The 17974-nt window shown below is 35.4% G+C and overlaps 1 protein-coding gene across 1 annotated transcript in view; it reads left to right on the top strand.

Moving 5' to 3' along the window:
* LOC102804221 (rap guanine nucleotide exchange factor 1-like) overlaps window positions 1-17926 on the top strand; it is a 42670-nt gene extending 24744 nt beyond the window's left edge. The window contains exons 15-21 of the mRNA XM_085492424.1: window positions 3068-3152; window positions 4077-4171; window positions 5662-5740; window positions 6001-6102; window positions 8662-8759; window positions 10008-10142; window positions 13925-17926. Of these exons, the coding sequence (XP_085348550.1) occupies window positions 3068-3152; window positions 4077-4171; window positions 5662-5740; window positions 6001-6102; window positions 8662-8759; window positions 10008-10142; window positions 13925-14063 (733 nt within the window). The 3' untranslated portion in view covers window positions 14064-17926. The remainder of the gene's footprint in view (window positions 1-3067; window positions 3153-4076; window positions 4172-5661; window positions 5741-6000; window positions 6103-8661; window positions 8760-10007; window positions 10143-13924) is intronic.
* The last annotated feature ends 48 nt before the right edge of the window (window positions 17927-17974 follow it).

Genomic DNA, 17974 nt, shown 5'->3' with positions numbered 1-17974 from the left:
AATGCGCAGATTTGATTAGGTTTTGGTAAAAATCCATGCTCGTTAATTACCTAATTTGCATGATAATTAGCTAATTTTTAGCTGTTCTATGACTGTTCCACTGATATCTAAAGAACCACTCATTGGATTTTGATGAAACTTGGTACATAGATGCTCTGAACATATGCGCAGATTTGATTAATTTTTGGTAAAAATCCGTGCATATTAATTACCTAATTTGCATGATAATTAGCTATTTTTTAGTGGTTCCATGACTGTTCCACTGATATCTAAACAACCACTCATTGGATTTTGATGAAACTTGGTACATAGATGCTCTGAACTAATGCTAGGTTTTGATTAGTTTTTGGTAATAATCCGTGGATACTAATTACCTAATTTGCATAATGATTAGTCAATTTTCGGTTTTTCCACTGATATCTCAAGTACTAATCATCACATTTCAATGAAACTTGGTACATAGATGTCATACGACACTGCACAGACCTGATAGTTTTTATGGTAATATCAGTACATATTAATTACCTAATTTGCATAATTAATTAATTTTTAGCATTTGATATAAGTAGTTAGCATTACATTTCAATGAAACTTGGTACTTACATACTCAAGGACTATGCAGAGATTGATTGTTTTCGATAAATATTTGTGCATATTAATCACCTAATTTGCATAATTAGTTAATTTTCAGCTTTTCCACATGTATCTCAAGTACTAATCATCGCATTTCAATGAAACTTGGTACATAGATCCTTTAGGACTATGCAGAGACCTGATTAGTTTTAGGGTAAATAATTGTGCATATTAATTACCTAATTTGCATAATTAATTTTCAGCTTTTCTATGATATCTAAAGTACTAATCATCATATTTCAATGAATCTAGAATTATGCAAACCCAATTAGTTTCCGGTAAATATTTGTGCATATTAATCACCTAATTTGCATAATTAACCAACTTTCACACTGATATCTCAGGTACTATACATCACATATCAATGAATGTACATGGATGCTGTAGGACAATAGACAGACCTGAATAATTGTGGGTTAAAATCTGTACATATTAATTACCTAATTTGCGTAATTAACCAATTTTAATCTTTCACACTGATATCTAAAGTACCGTAAAAACTCCAAAATTTCGACTGGTTTTAAATAATTTGTGTTAGAAATGTGACGTGTTTTTAGAGTCAAAATTAAGGTGCATTTTCGGACGGTCGAATTTTTCAGAATAGAAATCAGCAAAAAAAAATGGGGATGATAGACAGTGTGCTTCATTAGTTTTTAAAAAATGCAATGTCCGTCAATTGACGTAAACTTCCTCATGTTTCACGGTAAAAGCAAAGGTCGTGGCCGAGTTGTAACTCAAAATCTAAACAAAGTCATCAATCAGTGAGTATTATGACAAGCAAAACAAAACATCAAGACGCGGAGAAGAGGTCAGCACAAAACTAATAGGTCAAAAGACAAAGCTGTCTCGCACTACCTAGGAAAACTTGCGAATGTTCGAAGTACAGGTACCCATTGGACAAAAGATACATGGAAGTTTAGCAAACGATCTCCCCGACCCAGTGCAATGTATCCGGTTAGAATCAAAGCTCACGTGTCCCTTATTTGAGCACCGTACCGGTGATTTGAGGGACCAAATTCTGCCGTAAATTCGCCCTTGGATTAAAAAATATAATGGGATTTAAGAAAATAAAATGGGACTTTTAAGGTGTATTTTGGCGTCATTTTTCGGACATTTCAATCAATCCTGCCGGCTAAAATAGAGTCTAAGTTTTACCGTAGTCATTGACGTCTGTCTATTCAAGAGTACACGTGTATGATTTTTATCGTGACTAGCGTGAGCGGGTAAGCTTCCTTTCGAGAATGAGCTGTTATCACTGTGAACAATGTTAAATTATTCTTCAGATGACCAGTTTATTTTTTAAAAACAACTAATTTTTTTATTTAAAAAAAATCATGCCGTTTTCGCATCATCCAGCTTTTTGATTGGTTAATTAGCGATTTGACCTATTTGACCTAAGAGAACATGGCGGATATCCTACAGCATCAAACGTTTATACGAGATCGGAATCATTCGCTTACGATGAAACTAAGTTGACTTTTATTTGTATTTCATAACCATTCAACAAATTTATTTTGTGTACATTATTATAATCACTACTGAGTACAGTAATAATCAACAATTCAGAAACGCAGCATGCCGAGATTTTTGTGTTCGTTTTTATTTGAAACTTCGTTTATTTAGAATATATTTTCGTTACCAATAAAATAAAAATCTCTCAGTCAATCAGAAACCCGGATTCATGCCTTTGAGGAAGGTCCCGTTTGAACGCTCACATCGTTTTTTTTTTCGTTTGGGGGAAAACTAAAACTGGTCGCAATTTTCGAATAAGAATGAGTCGGCAATTTTTAGTGGAGTCGAAAATTTGGAGGTGAATAAAACACCGAAACCCGGCAAATAAATAGGCGGTCAAATTTTTAGAGGGGTCGAAATTTTGGAGTTTTCACGGTGCTAATTATTCCATTTCAATGAAACTTAGTACAAAGATGCTCTAGGACAATGTACAAACCTAATTAGTTTGGGGTAAAAATCTGTTCATATTAATTCCCTAATAAGCATAATAATTCATAATTTTTTGGTTCTAATCACATTTCAATTAAACTTGGAGACATAGATTTTCTGTTACATTGCGCAGACCTCATTAGTTTTACACTCAAATCTGGTCATATTAATTTTCTGATTTGCATAATTAGTTTTCAGCTAAGTAATTTCGAATTATATTTAATGTGTCTCCAATACTCTCAGCACATGGGAGTTCTTTCTAAGCTTTCTTTGATTTTTTTTTGCATGCCATTAAATTTACCCCATAACTTCAACATTTTTCACAAATTTTACTATTATTTTCTCATTATTTTTGAAGCTAATGACCAATAATTCCCCACTGACTGTCTTGTTCAAACTCGTTTGACTAAATTGTAAACCAGTATCCTTGTGATCGTTGATGAAATTTGTTCTTGGAAGAATAAAGGTTCAAATATTTTGTATTTGTTTGTAGGAGAGACAGTTTAACTGATTTCTCTGCTCCTGAATTGGCTGAACAGATGACAATTCTGGATGCCAAGTTATTTCAGTCTATTGAGGTATGTATACTTTATGATGTTTTGTAAATGCCATATTGAGTGAGCTAAGTGGTCTCAAATAGTGATATGTTTAGTAAGCTAGATGGGCTCAAATGGTTATATGCTCAGTAAGCTAGAAGGGGCTCAGATAATATGTTTAGTAAGCTAAATGGGCTCAGATAATGATACGTTTAGTAAGCTAGATGTGCTCAGATGGTGATATGATTAGTAAGCTAGATGTGCTCAGATAGTGATATGATTAGTAAGCTAGATAGGCTGAAATGGTTATATGCTCAGTAAGCTAGATGGGCTCAGATAATATGTTTAGTAAGCTAAATGGGCTCAGATAATGATACGTTTAGTAAGCTAGATGTGCTCAGATGGTGATATGTTGGTGATATGTTTAGTAAGCTAGATGTGCTCAGATGGTGATATGTTTAATAAGCTAGATGTGCTCAGATAGTGATATGTTTAGTAAGCTAGGTGTGCTCAGATGGTGATGTTTAGTAAGCTAGATGTGCTCGGATGGTGATATTTTTAGTAAGCTAGATGTGCTCGGATAGTGATAGGTTTAGTAAGCTAGGTGTGCTCAGATGGTGATATGATTAGTAAGCTAGATGTGCTCAGATGGTGATATGTTTAGTAAGCTAGGTGTGCTCAGATGGTGATATGTTTAGTAAGCTAGATGTGCTCAGATGGTGATATGTTTAGTAAGCTAGATGTGCTCAGATGGTGATATGTTTAGTAAGCTAGATGTGCTCAGATGGTGATATGTTTAGTAAGCTAGGTGTGCTCAGATGGTGATATGTTTAATAAGCTATGTGTGCTCAGATAGTGATATGTTTAGTAAGCTAGGTGTGCTCAGATGATGATATGTTTAGTAAGCTAGGTGTGCTCAGATGGTGATATATTAAGTAAGCTATGTGCTCCATCCTATATTTGCAGATTCCTGAAGTACTTCTTTGGGCCAAAGAACAGTCTGAAGAACTGAGCCCTAATTTAACCATATTTACGGATCATTTTAATAAAATGTCATATTGGTAAGTGAATTTTTAGCACAGAGTTAAAACCCTTTATTAGTCCTCGTTCGAACGAAGTCCGAAAATGGGGACTTATAATTCGGTCTCCGTCCGTCCGTGTGTCCGTGTGTCCGCGCGTCCGTGCGTCCATGCGTCCGTGTGTCCGTCCGGAGTCATATCTCAGAATCCCTTGGACCGATTCCGTTCTTTCTTTGCATGTGCCTAGTACTTTATGTGGGACATATGCACATGCAGTGGTTTAGCGATTCGATTCAAAATGGCCGACTGGCAGCCATCTTGTTTTTTGAAAATGTTGTATTTTGGACTTGCTTTGTCAGTTTTCATTCAAACTTGGTACATAGATTATACATGTTAGGATACATGTCCATGATGATTTATTTCACAATTGGATCAAAGATGGCCGACTGGCAGCCATCTTGTTTTTTGTAAATGTTGTATTTTGGACATGCTTTGCCAGTTTTCATTCAAATTTAGTACATAGATCATACATGTTAGGATACATGTCTCCGACCGTCCGTGAGTTCCTGAGTCTGTCCGTCCGACCGTCCGTGTGTCCGTCTGTCCGTGCGTCCGTCTGTCCGTGCGTCAGTCTATCCAATGTCATATTTCAGAATCCTGTGGACCGATTTCGTTCATTCTTTGCATGTGCCTAGTACCTTATGTGGGACATGCACATGCAGTGGTTTAGCGATTCGATTCAAAATGGCCGACTGGTAGCCATCTTGTTTTTTGAAAATGTTGTATTTTGGACATGCTTTGTCAGTTGTCATTCAAACTTGGTACATAGATTATACATGTTAGGATACATGTCCATGACGATTTATTTTGCAATTGGATCAAAGTTGGTCGACTGGCAGGCATCTTGTTTTTGTTTTTTTATGCATTATCTTGGACGTGCTCTGTCAGTTTTCATTCAAATTTGGCACATACATGTACTTTATACATGTTAAGATGCATGTCCATGTCAATTTGTTTCAAAATCTGGTCAAGGATGGCCGATTGACAGCCATCTGACTTTTTGGCCTTACTACTATATTTCCACAATTTATGTACCATTTTCATTCGTATTTGGCACATACATCATACATATCAGTGTGTTTCATAATCAGATCAAAGATGGCTGAATAACGGCTGTTTTTATTTTGGCCATATTACTATGACATGAAACACATGTTTTGATGTAAATAAACAATCTGTTGTATACGCCACTTGGAACTCAAGTTTCAAGGACACGCTCGCGACAACCCCTCCGCATTTTATATGACGAGCACAAAGAGAACTTAACGGGGACTGTGTCATTTTCAATGACTTGTCATGATTTTATATTATTCAGTAAAACAAAATCACAAATTTTGTAGCATAAATTTGAAATGTTCACATTATATACTATTCTTCTATAAGATGCATTGGTAAACATGAATAAATTATCTGTTTGATTTCACTTGCTCGACTAGAATCACAGGAATATTGTTTTATTGATTTTGTTTAAGGTGTCGGTCAGTTATTCTTATCCAAGAGAAAGCACAGGACAGAGAAAAACTGGTTGGCAAATTTATAAAGATAATGAAGGTATGAGCTTAGTTGGTTGAAACCTAATTTTTTCACGTAAAAAACATAAAACTATTAGTGTGACATTTGAACTTTGACCTGTACACTTCGAAGATGTCAGACAGAGCTGTTGGTATAGGTGATTGTGGGGGAAAATAAAGTATTTTACAGTGGTAGGACGATTAACAAATATTACATTAGAAATTTGTCATATATTTAATAATAACCTCAACCATATTCTTTAATGTGTATCTTTACATGGTTTTTTTTTTTATTTACAGCATCTACGCCGCTTAAATAATTTCAATTCCTATCTCGCCATTTTATCAGCATTAGACTCGGCACCAGTCAGGCGACTGGAATGGCAACGACAGACTGCTGCTGTGAGTATACAATGTTCTCTTTTCTTTACCATTAATGCCTATAATGCACTCATTGTATGCCACTATCACCTGGAATCCATACCGCAAAGAGTTTAACATTGCATTTGTGTCTTGGGTTTATTATGTCTACAGAATGCTGAATAAGGATTCTTACATATAATAACCATTCACCAAGCAAACCTTGTACAAATATCGCTTCAGTGTCTTTTGAACAATATTCGTTTTTTGACTCCCATGTGCGAAGCACATAACGGGAGTCTTTGCAGTTTGTGTGTCTGTGTGTGTGTCTGTGTGTGTGCATGTGTGTGTGTGTGTGTGTATGTGTGTCCGACTGTTCCACTGCTATCTCAAGAACCATACATCGGTTTTTGATGAAACTTGGTGCATAGATGCTCTGGGCCAATGCGCAGATTTGATTAGGTTTTGGTAAAAATCCATGCTCGTTAATTACCTAATTTGCATGATAATTAGCTAATTTTTAGCTGTTCTATGACTGTTCCACTGATATCTAAAGAACCACTCATTCGATTTTGATGAAACTTGGTACATACATGCTCTGAACTAATGCTAGGTTTTGATTAGTTTTTGGTAATAATCCGTGGATACTAATTACCTAATTTGCATAATGATTAGTCAATTTTCGGGTTTTCCACTGATATCTCAAGTACTAATCATCACATTTCAATGAAACTTGGTACATAGATATCATATGACACTGCACAGACCTGATAGTTTTTATGGTAATATCAGTACATATTAATTACCTAATTTGCATAATTAGTTAATTTTCAGCATTTGATATAAGTACTAATCATCACATTTCAATGAAACTTGGTACATAGATGTCCTATGACACTGCACAGACCTGATAGTTTTTATGGTAATATCAGTACATATTAATTACCTAATTTGCATAATTAATTCATTTTCAGCATTTGATATATGTAGTGAGCATTACATTTCAATGAAACTTGGTATTTACATACTCAAGGACTATGCAGAGATTGATTGTTTCCGATAAATATTTGTGCATATTAATCACCTAATTTGCATAATTAATTTTCAGCTTTTCCACAGCTATCTCAAGGACTAATCATCGCATTTCAATATAACTTGGTACATAGATCCTTTAGGACTATGCAGAGACCTGATTAGTTTTAGGGTAAATGATTGTGCATATTAATTAACTAATTTGCATAATTAATTTTCAGCTTTTCTACTGATATCTAAAGTACTAATCATCACATTTCAATGAATCTAGAGTTATGCAGACCCAATTAGTTTCCGGTAAATATTTGTGCATATTAATCACCTAATTTGCATAATTAACCAATTTTCACACTGATATCTCAGGTACTATACATCACATATCAATGAATGTACATGGATGCTGTAGGACAATAGACAGACCTGAATAATTGTGGGTTAAAATCTGTACATATTAATTACCTAATTTGCATAATTAACCAACTTTCACTCTGATATCTCAGGTACTAAACATCACATACCAATGAATGTACATGGATCACATACCAATGAATGTACATGGATGCTGTAGGACAATAGACAGACCTGGATAATTGTGGGTTAAAATCTGTACATATTAATTACCTAATTTGCATAATTAACCAATTTTATGCTTTCACTCTAATATCTAACGTACTAATTATTCCATTTCAATGAAACTTAGTACAAAGATGCTCTAGGACAATGTACAAACCTAATTAGTTTGGGGTAAAAATCTGTTCATATTAATTCCCTAATAAGCATAATAATTCATAATTTTTTGGTTCTAATCACATTTCAATTAAACTTGGAAACATAGATTTTCTGTTACATTGCGCAGACCTCATTAGTTTTACACTCAAATCTGATTTGCATAATTAGTTTTCAGCTAAGTAATTTCGAATTATATTTAATGCGTCTCCAATACTCTCACCACATGGGAGTTCTTTCTAAGCTTTCTTTGATTTTGCTTGCACGTAATGAAGTAAAGGAAAAAACATAGTAGTGACAAAATGTCTGTCGTCCAGCGACAGCGTCATCTCCATCCTGCAGTGTCATCGTCATCCTGCATCGTCATCGTAAACTTTCTTGTGGGCACAATAAGTCTAATAATATTCAGCTAACCACAATCAATCTTATATGTATATGGTTGATTTGTAGATTTAGTTGGCCTGTATAGATTTCAAAGTTGATCTTTCAAAAATTGTATTTTTGGTGATTTTTTTTTGTTAGAAGTGTATATAGAGTCTATTGGGAAACTTTGTAGTGTAGTAGTTAGGACCTTGCTTTGCAAGTAGAAGTTAGTGAGTACAAATTCTATGCTAGAAACTAATTTTTTTAACTTTTTTTGTTGCTATCTTTTAAATTCTAAAATTTTTGTTTTCAAATTATTTTTTTCTTCGAAATATCACTTTGTTGTGTATTTAACTTTTATTGAAATGTTGACTGTTTCTGAATGTAAACTTTCTCCAGAAATGTTTGCAGCAACATTGTTATAAATCTTTCTGTTAGCAGTTGGGTGACTAATTGATTTGTGTCATATGCTTTGTTTAGGATTTACATGAATACTGTACATTGATTGACAGTTCATCATCGTTTAAAATCTACAGAGCAGCATTGGCTGATGCCGAGCCACCATGTATCCCCTATTTGTAAGTACCGATACCATTATGCTTTAAAAAAATGTTAAACACTTAGAAATTCATTTTCTGAGTGTAGTATGTCTTCTACATGGTGACTACTTGATTGCTACATGGTGACTACTTGATTGCTACATGGTGACTACTTGATTGCTACATGGTGACTACTTGATTGCTACATGGTGACTACTTGATTACTACATGATGACTACTTGATTGCTACATGGTGACTACTTGATTGCTACATGGTGACTACTTGATTGCTACATGGTGACTACTTGATTGCTACATGGTGACTACTTGATTGCTACATGGTGACTACTTGATTGCTACATGGTGACTACTTGATTACTACATGATGACTACTTGATTGCTACATGGCGACTACTTGATTGCTACATGGTGACTACTTGATTGCTACATGGTGACTACTTGATTGCTACATGATGACTACTTGATTGCTACATGGTGACTACTTGATTGTTACATGATGACTACTTGATTGCTACATGGTGACTGCTTGATTGCTACATGGTGACTACTTGATTGCTACATGGTGACTACTTGATTGCTACATGGTGACTACTTGATTACTACATGATGACTACTTGATTGCTACATGGTGACTACTTGATTGCTACATGGTGACTACTTGTTTGCTACATGGTGACTACTTGATTGCTACATGGTGACTACTTGATTGCTACATGGTGACTACTTGATTGCTACATGGTGACTACTTGATTGCTACATGGTGACTACTTGATTACTACATGATGACTACTTGATTGCTACATGGTGACTACTTGATTGCTACATGGTGACTACTTGATTGCTACATGGTGACTACTTGATTGCTACATGATGACTACTTGATTGCTACATGGTGACTACTTGATTGTTACATGATGACTACTTGATTGCTACATGGTGACTGCTTGATTGCTACATGGTGACTACTTGATTGCTACATGGTGACTACTTGATTGCTACATGGTGACTACTTGATTGCTACATGATGACTACTTGATTGCTACATGGTGACTACTTGATTGCTACATGGTGACTACTTGATTGCTACATGGTGACTACTTGATTACTACATGGTGACTACTTGATTGCTACATGGTGACTACTTGATTGCTACATGGTGACTACTTGATTGCTACATGGTGACTACTTGATTGCTACATGGTGACTACTTGATTGCTACATGGTGATTGCTATGTTTCTTAATGTGTTCATTCTGTATTTTTTTAGGGGTCTTATTCTACAAGATATTACATTTATTAATCTTGGCAATCCAGATAAACTGGATGATGACGGGAACATCAACTTTTCCAAATGTTGGCAGCAATATAACATACTAGATGAAATGAGGAGGTTTAAAACACAGTGAGTTAATTCAGTTATTTTAACACTTTCATTGGGTTACAAGGCATCACGGATTTACATACACAGGTCACACATGTCACTAGCATGATGCTCCAGTGTCACACACATGTCACTTCCATTGTGGTCCAGTGTCACTCAAATGTCACTTGCATGTCACCATATGGTGCTGACCTTGTTGGACATCGTTGATCCATCTTGTAAAATACAAGGCTAGACAATGAATCGAAGTGATCTATGCGAGTACTTTATTAACAGATAACACTGAAGAACACAACGCAAGGAATTGTGGTACAACTCATTAATTATACATGACATCATCTCCTCAGCCAATCAGAAATCACATCTAGTATTATATGACGTGTACAAAGTGAACAAATTAAGTTTATCCTAACACCCCCTCTTAAACTTAAATTGGCTCTAAGTTCAAAACATTCAACTTGGCCTTTGATACTGGTTTAGTAAATACATCAGCTATATTATTACTGGTTTCAACATAAATAAGTTCAACATTATCATTTTGAACTTCAGATCTCAAAAAATGATACTTTATGTCTATGTGCTTTGATCGTTTATGACACACTGGGTTTTTAGCTAAAGCAATGGCACTCTGGTTATCAACAAACAAAACCGGCCTTCCGACTGACTGTCCACCCATGTCAGAAAACAACTGTTTCAAGAACTTTATTTCTTGAACAGCACTGGCCAATGCAATATATTCTGCTTCACAGGTGGATAAGGCAACACACTGCTGTTTACAGCTTTTCCATGAAATGAGTGGCCCGCTTTCACTTAACAAAAACCCATAGCCAGAAATACTTTTTCTGTCATCAGAGCCTGCCCAGTCTGAGTCACAGTATCCAAATAAACTTGGCTCAGAGTCTAAACGACTGTACCTTAGCCCTAAATGCTGTGTTCCCTTTAAGTACCTTAATACATGTTTAGCCATACACAAGTGTTTCTGTAAAGGCTTAGACATAAACTGAGACAACTTGGTAACAATAAATGAAATATCTGGTCTAGTTGCAGTCATCAAATAAATTAAACTGCCAACTATCTCTCGGTAAATTTTATCATTTGATAGTGGTGATGACTGATCATTTATAGCTTTGCAAGCTCCCATATCACATGGAGTGGGTTTTGGCTTACAATCACTCATGTCAAATCTGTCTAGCATGTTTTCCACATATTTTGTTTGTTTCATTGTTATAGTGTCCTCACGGCAATCAAATTCAATACCCAGAAACCATGACAAAACACCTAAATCCTTCATTTTAAACTTATGACTGAGTGATTGTTTGATGTTCATTAAAACAGTCTCACTATTTGCTGCTATTATAATATCATCAACCCAAACAATCATTACCACTTTACAATCACCAATACATTTTGTATACACACAATAATCGACTAAAGATTGCTCAAAATCCTCACTCATCAAAAATGTATGCAACATCTGATTCCACATTCTCCCGCTTTGTTTCAAGCCATAGATAGACTTGTTGAGCTTAAGCACCAAATTTTCATTATTTTCACCTGTTACAATAAAACCCTCTGGTTGTTGCATATAAATAACACAATCAAGCGGGGCATGTAAATATGCTGTTTTTACATCCATCTGATGTATAATAAAATTCTCATACAATGCTAACTGCATTAACATTCGCACTGACGTCATACGTGCTGTTGGGGCAAAAGTCTCATGGTAATCAATGTCCTGCCTTTGGGAAAAACCTCTAGCAACATATCTGGCTTTATGTTTCTCAACACCATCTGGGCTCACCTTCAAATTAAAAACCCATTTACCACCAACTACATTTTGGCCTTTAGGTAAGGTAACCAAATCAAATGTATCATTTTCCTCAAGAGCTGACATTTCCTCTTTCATAGCCTTTTGCCACTTGCATTTGTCAGGCGATTCAATAGCTTCCTGATAAGTGTTTGGTACATTACAGACTCTATAACAATAGTCAACACAATTATTTTCATTGTCATCAGTGACTGTGACATAGTCCTTAAGATACTCTGGCCTTCTATACAATCGTTTTGGTCTAACTCTCACTTCCCCTTCACTTTTCGTGGCATTTTGCTCACATTCAAGCTCACCAGCTTGAGGTTCATTTTTATCATTTATAATATCATTTTTTCTGAGGAGAAAATCGTTATCATGAAGTACATCACTAGTGTTTACATCATGTTCAAACTCGTTTACAAATTTTACACATCTGACCCTTCTGATCTTATTAATTTCCTTGAAATACACCAAATAGGCGGGACTTTCCTTGTCATACCCTACAAATATACCCCTGGTACACCGAGGGTCAAGCTTTGTCTTTACCTGAACATAGGCGTAACACACAGATCCAAACATATTCAAGTTACTCAAGTTGGGTCTTTTCCCTGTTAAACATTGAAATGGAGTCTGATTTGTCCGTGGATTATAACATCTATTACGAGTGTAAGCCGAAGCCATAACTGCATAAGTCCAAAACTGTTTAGGTAGTTTGGACTCAAATAAAATACACCTGCCCATTTCAAACAATGTTCGCCAACTGCGCTCAACAGTGCCATTTTGATGGGGTGAGTATGGAGCTGAAAACTCTTGACTAATTTTATTTTTGATCATTAAGGACCTAAATTTCTCTGAGGTAAATTCAGTACCATTATCACATCTTAACCTCTTAATTACACCATAGGGTGCACTATCAGCCAAAAACCTTTCTGTTGCTGCAACAGTATCGCTCTTACTAACAAGAAAATATACAAAAACAGCACCTGAATAATCATCAGTAAAACAAATAGCATATTTAAAACAATCTCTAGCAATAGGCTCAATTGGCCCCATCTTGCCACATCGGTAACATTTTGTTCCCGTCTGTGAAGGAAACTGGCGTGCCCGCTCTCTGTTTGAAAAATTTTGGCTTTGCGTGACCTTCATCACACCATCTTGCACGGGTACGTTTTCCCGCTGCTGGCCGCATTTATCGGTCTCCTCGTAGCTCTTTAACGCTACTTTAAAATTTGAAAATGTTTGCTGCTTCTCCCTCTGAGTTATGACGGCAACAAATGTTCTGAATTGCGGGGGGAGTCCCTTCAACATCATGGCGATTAAAAGACTGTCACTGATCACCTCACCTGCAGCCTTGAGTGACGTAGCGGCACTTTCGGCTCTGATTATATAGTCGGTCACATCCTCGCTGTCTTTCATCAACAGTGTCGTCAGCTCATTGTATAAAGCGATAACTCGAGGTTTGCTTTGCCCAACGTAATGTTCGCGTAAAACTTTGAGAGCCTTTCGTCCGTCGTTGTGTGCTTCCCTTATAACTAACGATAAACTCTTATCATCGAGGCACTGCACAAGCTCGGCATACGCATCCTTATTTTTACCCGCTTCTGGTTCTTCGGCGCCATCTTGGGCTGGTGCAATCACTTCATCCAATTTTTGTAGGCGCATATGCCCGAGGAATTTCACCTCCCAAAGTTCATACTTCGATTCATCACCGTCAAACAGCAACCGCGTCCTGGGCCCATAACCTGTTGGACATCGTTGATCCATCTTGTAAAATACAAGGCTAGACAATGAATCGAAGTGATCTATGCGAGTACTTTATTAACAGATAACACTGAAGAACACAACGCAAGGAATTGTGGTACAACTCATTAATTATACATGACATCATCTCCTCAGCCAATCAGAAATCACATCTAGTATTATATGACGTGTACAAAGTGAACAAATTAAGTTTATCCTAACAGACCTGATTTTTGTATATGTTCTATTACAGTCATTACAGTAATCTGAAGGAAAATAGCAAAATATTAGCTTTCTTCAATGATTTTCATGACTTTCTTGATGAAGAAGCGATGTGGCAGTTATCAGAAAAAATAAAACCTAGAGGAAGTAAGCATAAAGATTTCTTATAAAAAGATGTGCTCTGTTGAAACAAGCAATAGTTTATCTATAGATCTCCAGCAATTGGTTCCAGTGATTGGTAACCAGCAATTGGTCCCAGTGATTGGTAACCAGCAATTGGTCCCAGTGATTGGTAACTAGCAATTGGTTCCAGTGATTGGTAACCAGCAATTGGTCCCAGTGATTGGTTATCAGCAATTGGTCCCAGTTATTGGTAACCAGCAATTGGTCCCAGTGATTGGTAACTAGCAATTGGTCCCAGTGATTGGTAACTAGCAATTGGTCCCAGTGATTGGTAACTAGCAATTGGTTCCAGTGATTGGTAACTAGCAATTGGTTCCAGTGATTGGTTACCAGCAATTGTTCCCAGTGATTGGTTACCAGAAATTGGTCCCAGTGATTGGTTACCAGAAATTGGTCCCAGTGATTGGTAACTAGCAATTGGTTCCAGTGATTGGTAACTAGCAATTGGTTCCAGTGATTGGTAACTAGCAATTGGTTCCAGTGATTGGTAACTAGCAGTTGGTCTCAGTGATTGGTAACCAGCAATTGGTCCCAGTGATTGGTTATCAGCAATTGGTCCCAGTGATTGGTAACCAGCAATTGGTCCCAGTGATTGGTAACCAGCAATTGGTCCCAGTGATTGGTAACCAGCAATTGGTCCCAGTGATTGGTTACCAGCAATTGGTCCCAGTGATTGGTAACCAGCAATTTGGTCCCAGTGATTGGTTACCAGCAATTGGTCCCAGTGATTGGTAACCAGCAATTGGTCCCAGTGATTGGTTACCAGCAATTGGTCCCAGTGATTGGTAACCAGCAATTGGTCCCAGTGATTGGTTACCAGCAATTGGTCCCAGTGAATGGTAACTAGCAATTGGTTCCAGTGATTGGTAACCAGCAATTGGTCCCAGTGATTGGTAACTAGCAATTGGTTCCAGTGATTGGTAACCAGCAATTGGTCCCAGTGATTGGTAACTAGCAATTGGTTCCAGTGATTGGTAACCAGCAATTGGTCCCAGTGATTGGTTACCAGCAATTGCTGCCAGTGATTGGTAACTAGCAATTGGTTCCAGTTATTGGTAACTAGCAATTGGGCCCAGTGATTGGTAACCAGCAGTTGGTACCAGTGATTGGTCTATAAAGATGCTGTACAGACATTTACCAGAAGCTCTTTTGTCAATCATATTTTAGCTGCAAGCTTTTACCCCTACATGTCTTTCAAATTTGTAAAAATCTACGTGTTTTTACTGTCATCTGATTGGTTATTTCAGTAATGTGTATCATAGAGTTACTCTGATTGGTCAATGTTGAATTAATGAGTGATAGCAATGTTATTGTTATGGACACACAAAAAAGTATGTGGTCTCAATTTAGTGATACACTAGTGTAATTCCCATCAGATATCGGTGACAAGTATGTCAAAATTCTCATCGAATATTAATGACAAGTACGTAAAAATTTGAATGTCAAAAAATATGTGAAATTTTTAGCTACTGGTCATATTAATTGTGTTTGTTTCATCTGCAGTTTGTCCTCATTAGCATATCACTCTGATCATTAACATGAAATTTACTTTGAAAGGCCACTCATACAAACCAAATAGTTTGTATAATACCGGTATCTTAAATAGTAAAAACATTTTTTATTAGATGTAAATAATCCACAGTATTTTTTTGTTTTTTTGTTTTTTTTTGTAATAACTAGCATTATTTCACATTTCCAAAATTGTTTTATTTGGATTTCCCCCGATCATCTCGTATTTTATTTGGATTTCCCCGATCATCTCGTATTTTATTTGGATTTCCCCAATCATCTAGTATTTGAATTTCAACGATCACCTCATATTTTATTTAGATTCCAGCGATCACCTCATATTTTATTAGGATTTCACCTAGTTGTATATAACAGACATCTTACTGTAGTTTTCTTGGATTTTACCAATCACATTACTGTATATAACCGACATATGACATACTTTTACCTTACTGTATAAACTTCCATGACAAAAATATTGACAGCTTTTTTGAAATTTATTTATGTTGTCATTTGAGCATGAATTCTCTCTTTAAGCTCTGACTTAAGTAGTTTGTATTAACGTTTCACATGATGTATATCAATTTACCCCTTTCATAGTGTATATATTGTCTATTTTAAATTTGATCTTTAACACGTGTTCGGCACCAAATTAAGTTGACTTTTTTAAGAATTATTCTTCAGTAGCTAGCTTCTTTGTATTAAAATTTACTGATTGTTAATGACCTTTGACTTTTCATGCCCTGTGACCTGGTTGAACCGGGTGTGGTGAATTATTAAGAACTCTCTTGAAGTATGTGTTATCCCAACAGCGTATATTTATGAATTTTAAGACTTGCCCAAGTTGCCATGGTTACCTCTACAATCTCGTACTACATGTTGTTACTAGGGCAATGTGTAGATTATCTTCTGATCTGACAGTTTTAAACAAAATTATTTTTAGAGAATTGTTTTTAATAAATTCAGTATTAGAAATTAAGATATTATGTATAACTGATATGTTCGGTAACGTTTGACCTTATTGTATTCTTTTTGTGTTTTAACTGTGTCTGCTATGTCTATCAGGGAACTGATTCTCAGAGCTAAAAAGTTTTGAAGTCTTACTTATTTGGTTTGTTTGCATCTTTGGTAAAAATGACAATAACTTACCGGTGATACATAAATCCAGTGTGCACATATAAAATACTTTTTATTTCAAATATTTGTCTATTTTACTAATGAGCTTGGATTGTTTTAAGCCAAATCATGCAATTAATTTGAAGAAATAATTGTATTTTTGTACTTATTTTTTCATATAAATGTGGCTAATAATTTGTTAACAATCTTTGTGTATAAATAGCATTGTAGCTATGTTTATTTTCATATTTTGTTTCAATATTTCTTATTTATGCAAATGTTGTTTTATACCAGGAAGAATAACTGTTTCTGGTTGTGCCCAAACATTTAGTTTTAGTCTCTTCGAAAATACACTCCTACAAGCAATTTTAACCAAATTAATGTAAAATTTAGTGATTTTAAACAATTTTATATCTTGCCAATATATGCTGTGTAATGTGGTCAACTTTATTTTTTCTCATTATTGCAGTAGCTATGACTACAAAAATCACTTTTTGACATTAAAATATGTCAGTTTTGTAATCGTTTCTACATGGGATAAGTCAGAGGACATTACTGTGAAATAATTGTACTGTAATTTAATAAGTGTTTTTTGAAAAATTGATACATTTAAATGTATTTACATATAATTCAACCTCCCGGTCATCATTTTGTTTGGTGAAATTACCCACAATTCAACCTGTCAGTAGCCATTTTGTTTGGTAATATTACCCACAATTCAAACCTACCAGTAGCCATTTTGATTGGTAGTATTACCTACAATTCAAACCTACCAGTAGTCATTTTGATTGGTAGTATTACAAACACTTCGAATCTATCAGTAGCCATTTTGTTTAGTTCTATATTGGTAGTCACATTTTTCAGTAATTAGGTCATGTATTGATAGGTAAGTTCTTGTAATACTCATATTTACTGGTAATACCGTCCTTCAAATTACACAATCAAATTATTCATATATACAGAGAAAGCTGAAGTTAAGAACATTGAAATTGAATCTTTTACTGTATGTAATCGTATATATTGAATGGATGAGGTAATTAATACAAATTTATTCGAAAGTAAACATTTACAAGAAATAAAACAAACATTTATTCTTCACTTACTGATGAATATATGAATGTAATGGAAGAGGTAAACATGGTTACATGCTTCATTTTTACAAACCGTATATCACAAGTATGAATTCAATAGGCTTACCCCAATAAAAAACATTTTTTATACACAAGTGTACTGTTCATTTTTTTTATCATCAGAATTGATTGAATTAATCATT

This window comes from Saccoglossus kowalevskii, chromosome 17 (genome assembly GCF_978046115.1).
Source record: "Saccoglossus kowalevskii chromosome 17, keSacKowa6.1, whole genome shotgun sequence".
Taxonomy (NCBI): Eukaryota; Metazoa; Hemichordata; class Enteropneusta; family Harrimaniidae; genus Saccoglossus; species Saccoglossus kowalevskii.
The sequence above is the reverse complement of the archived record's forward strand: the minus strand, read 5'-3'. Positions and strand labels throughout refer to the sequence as shown.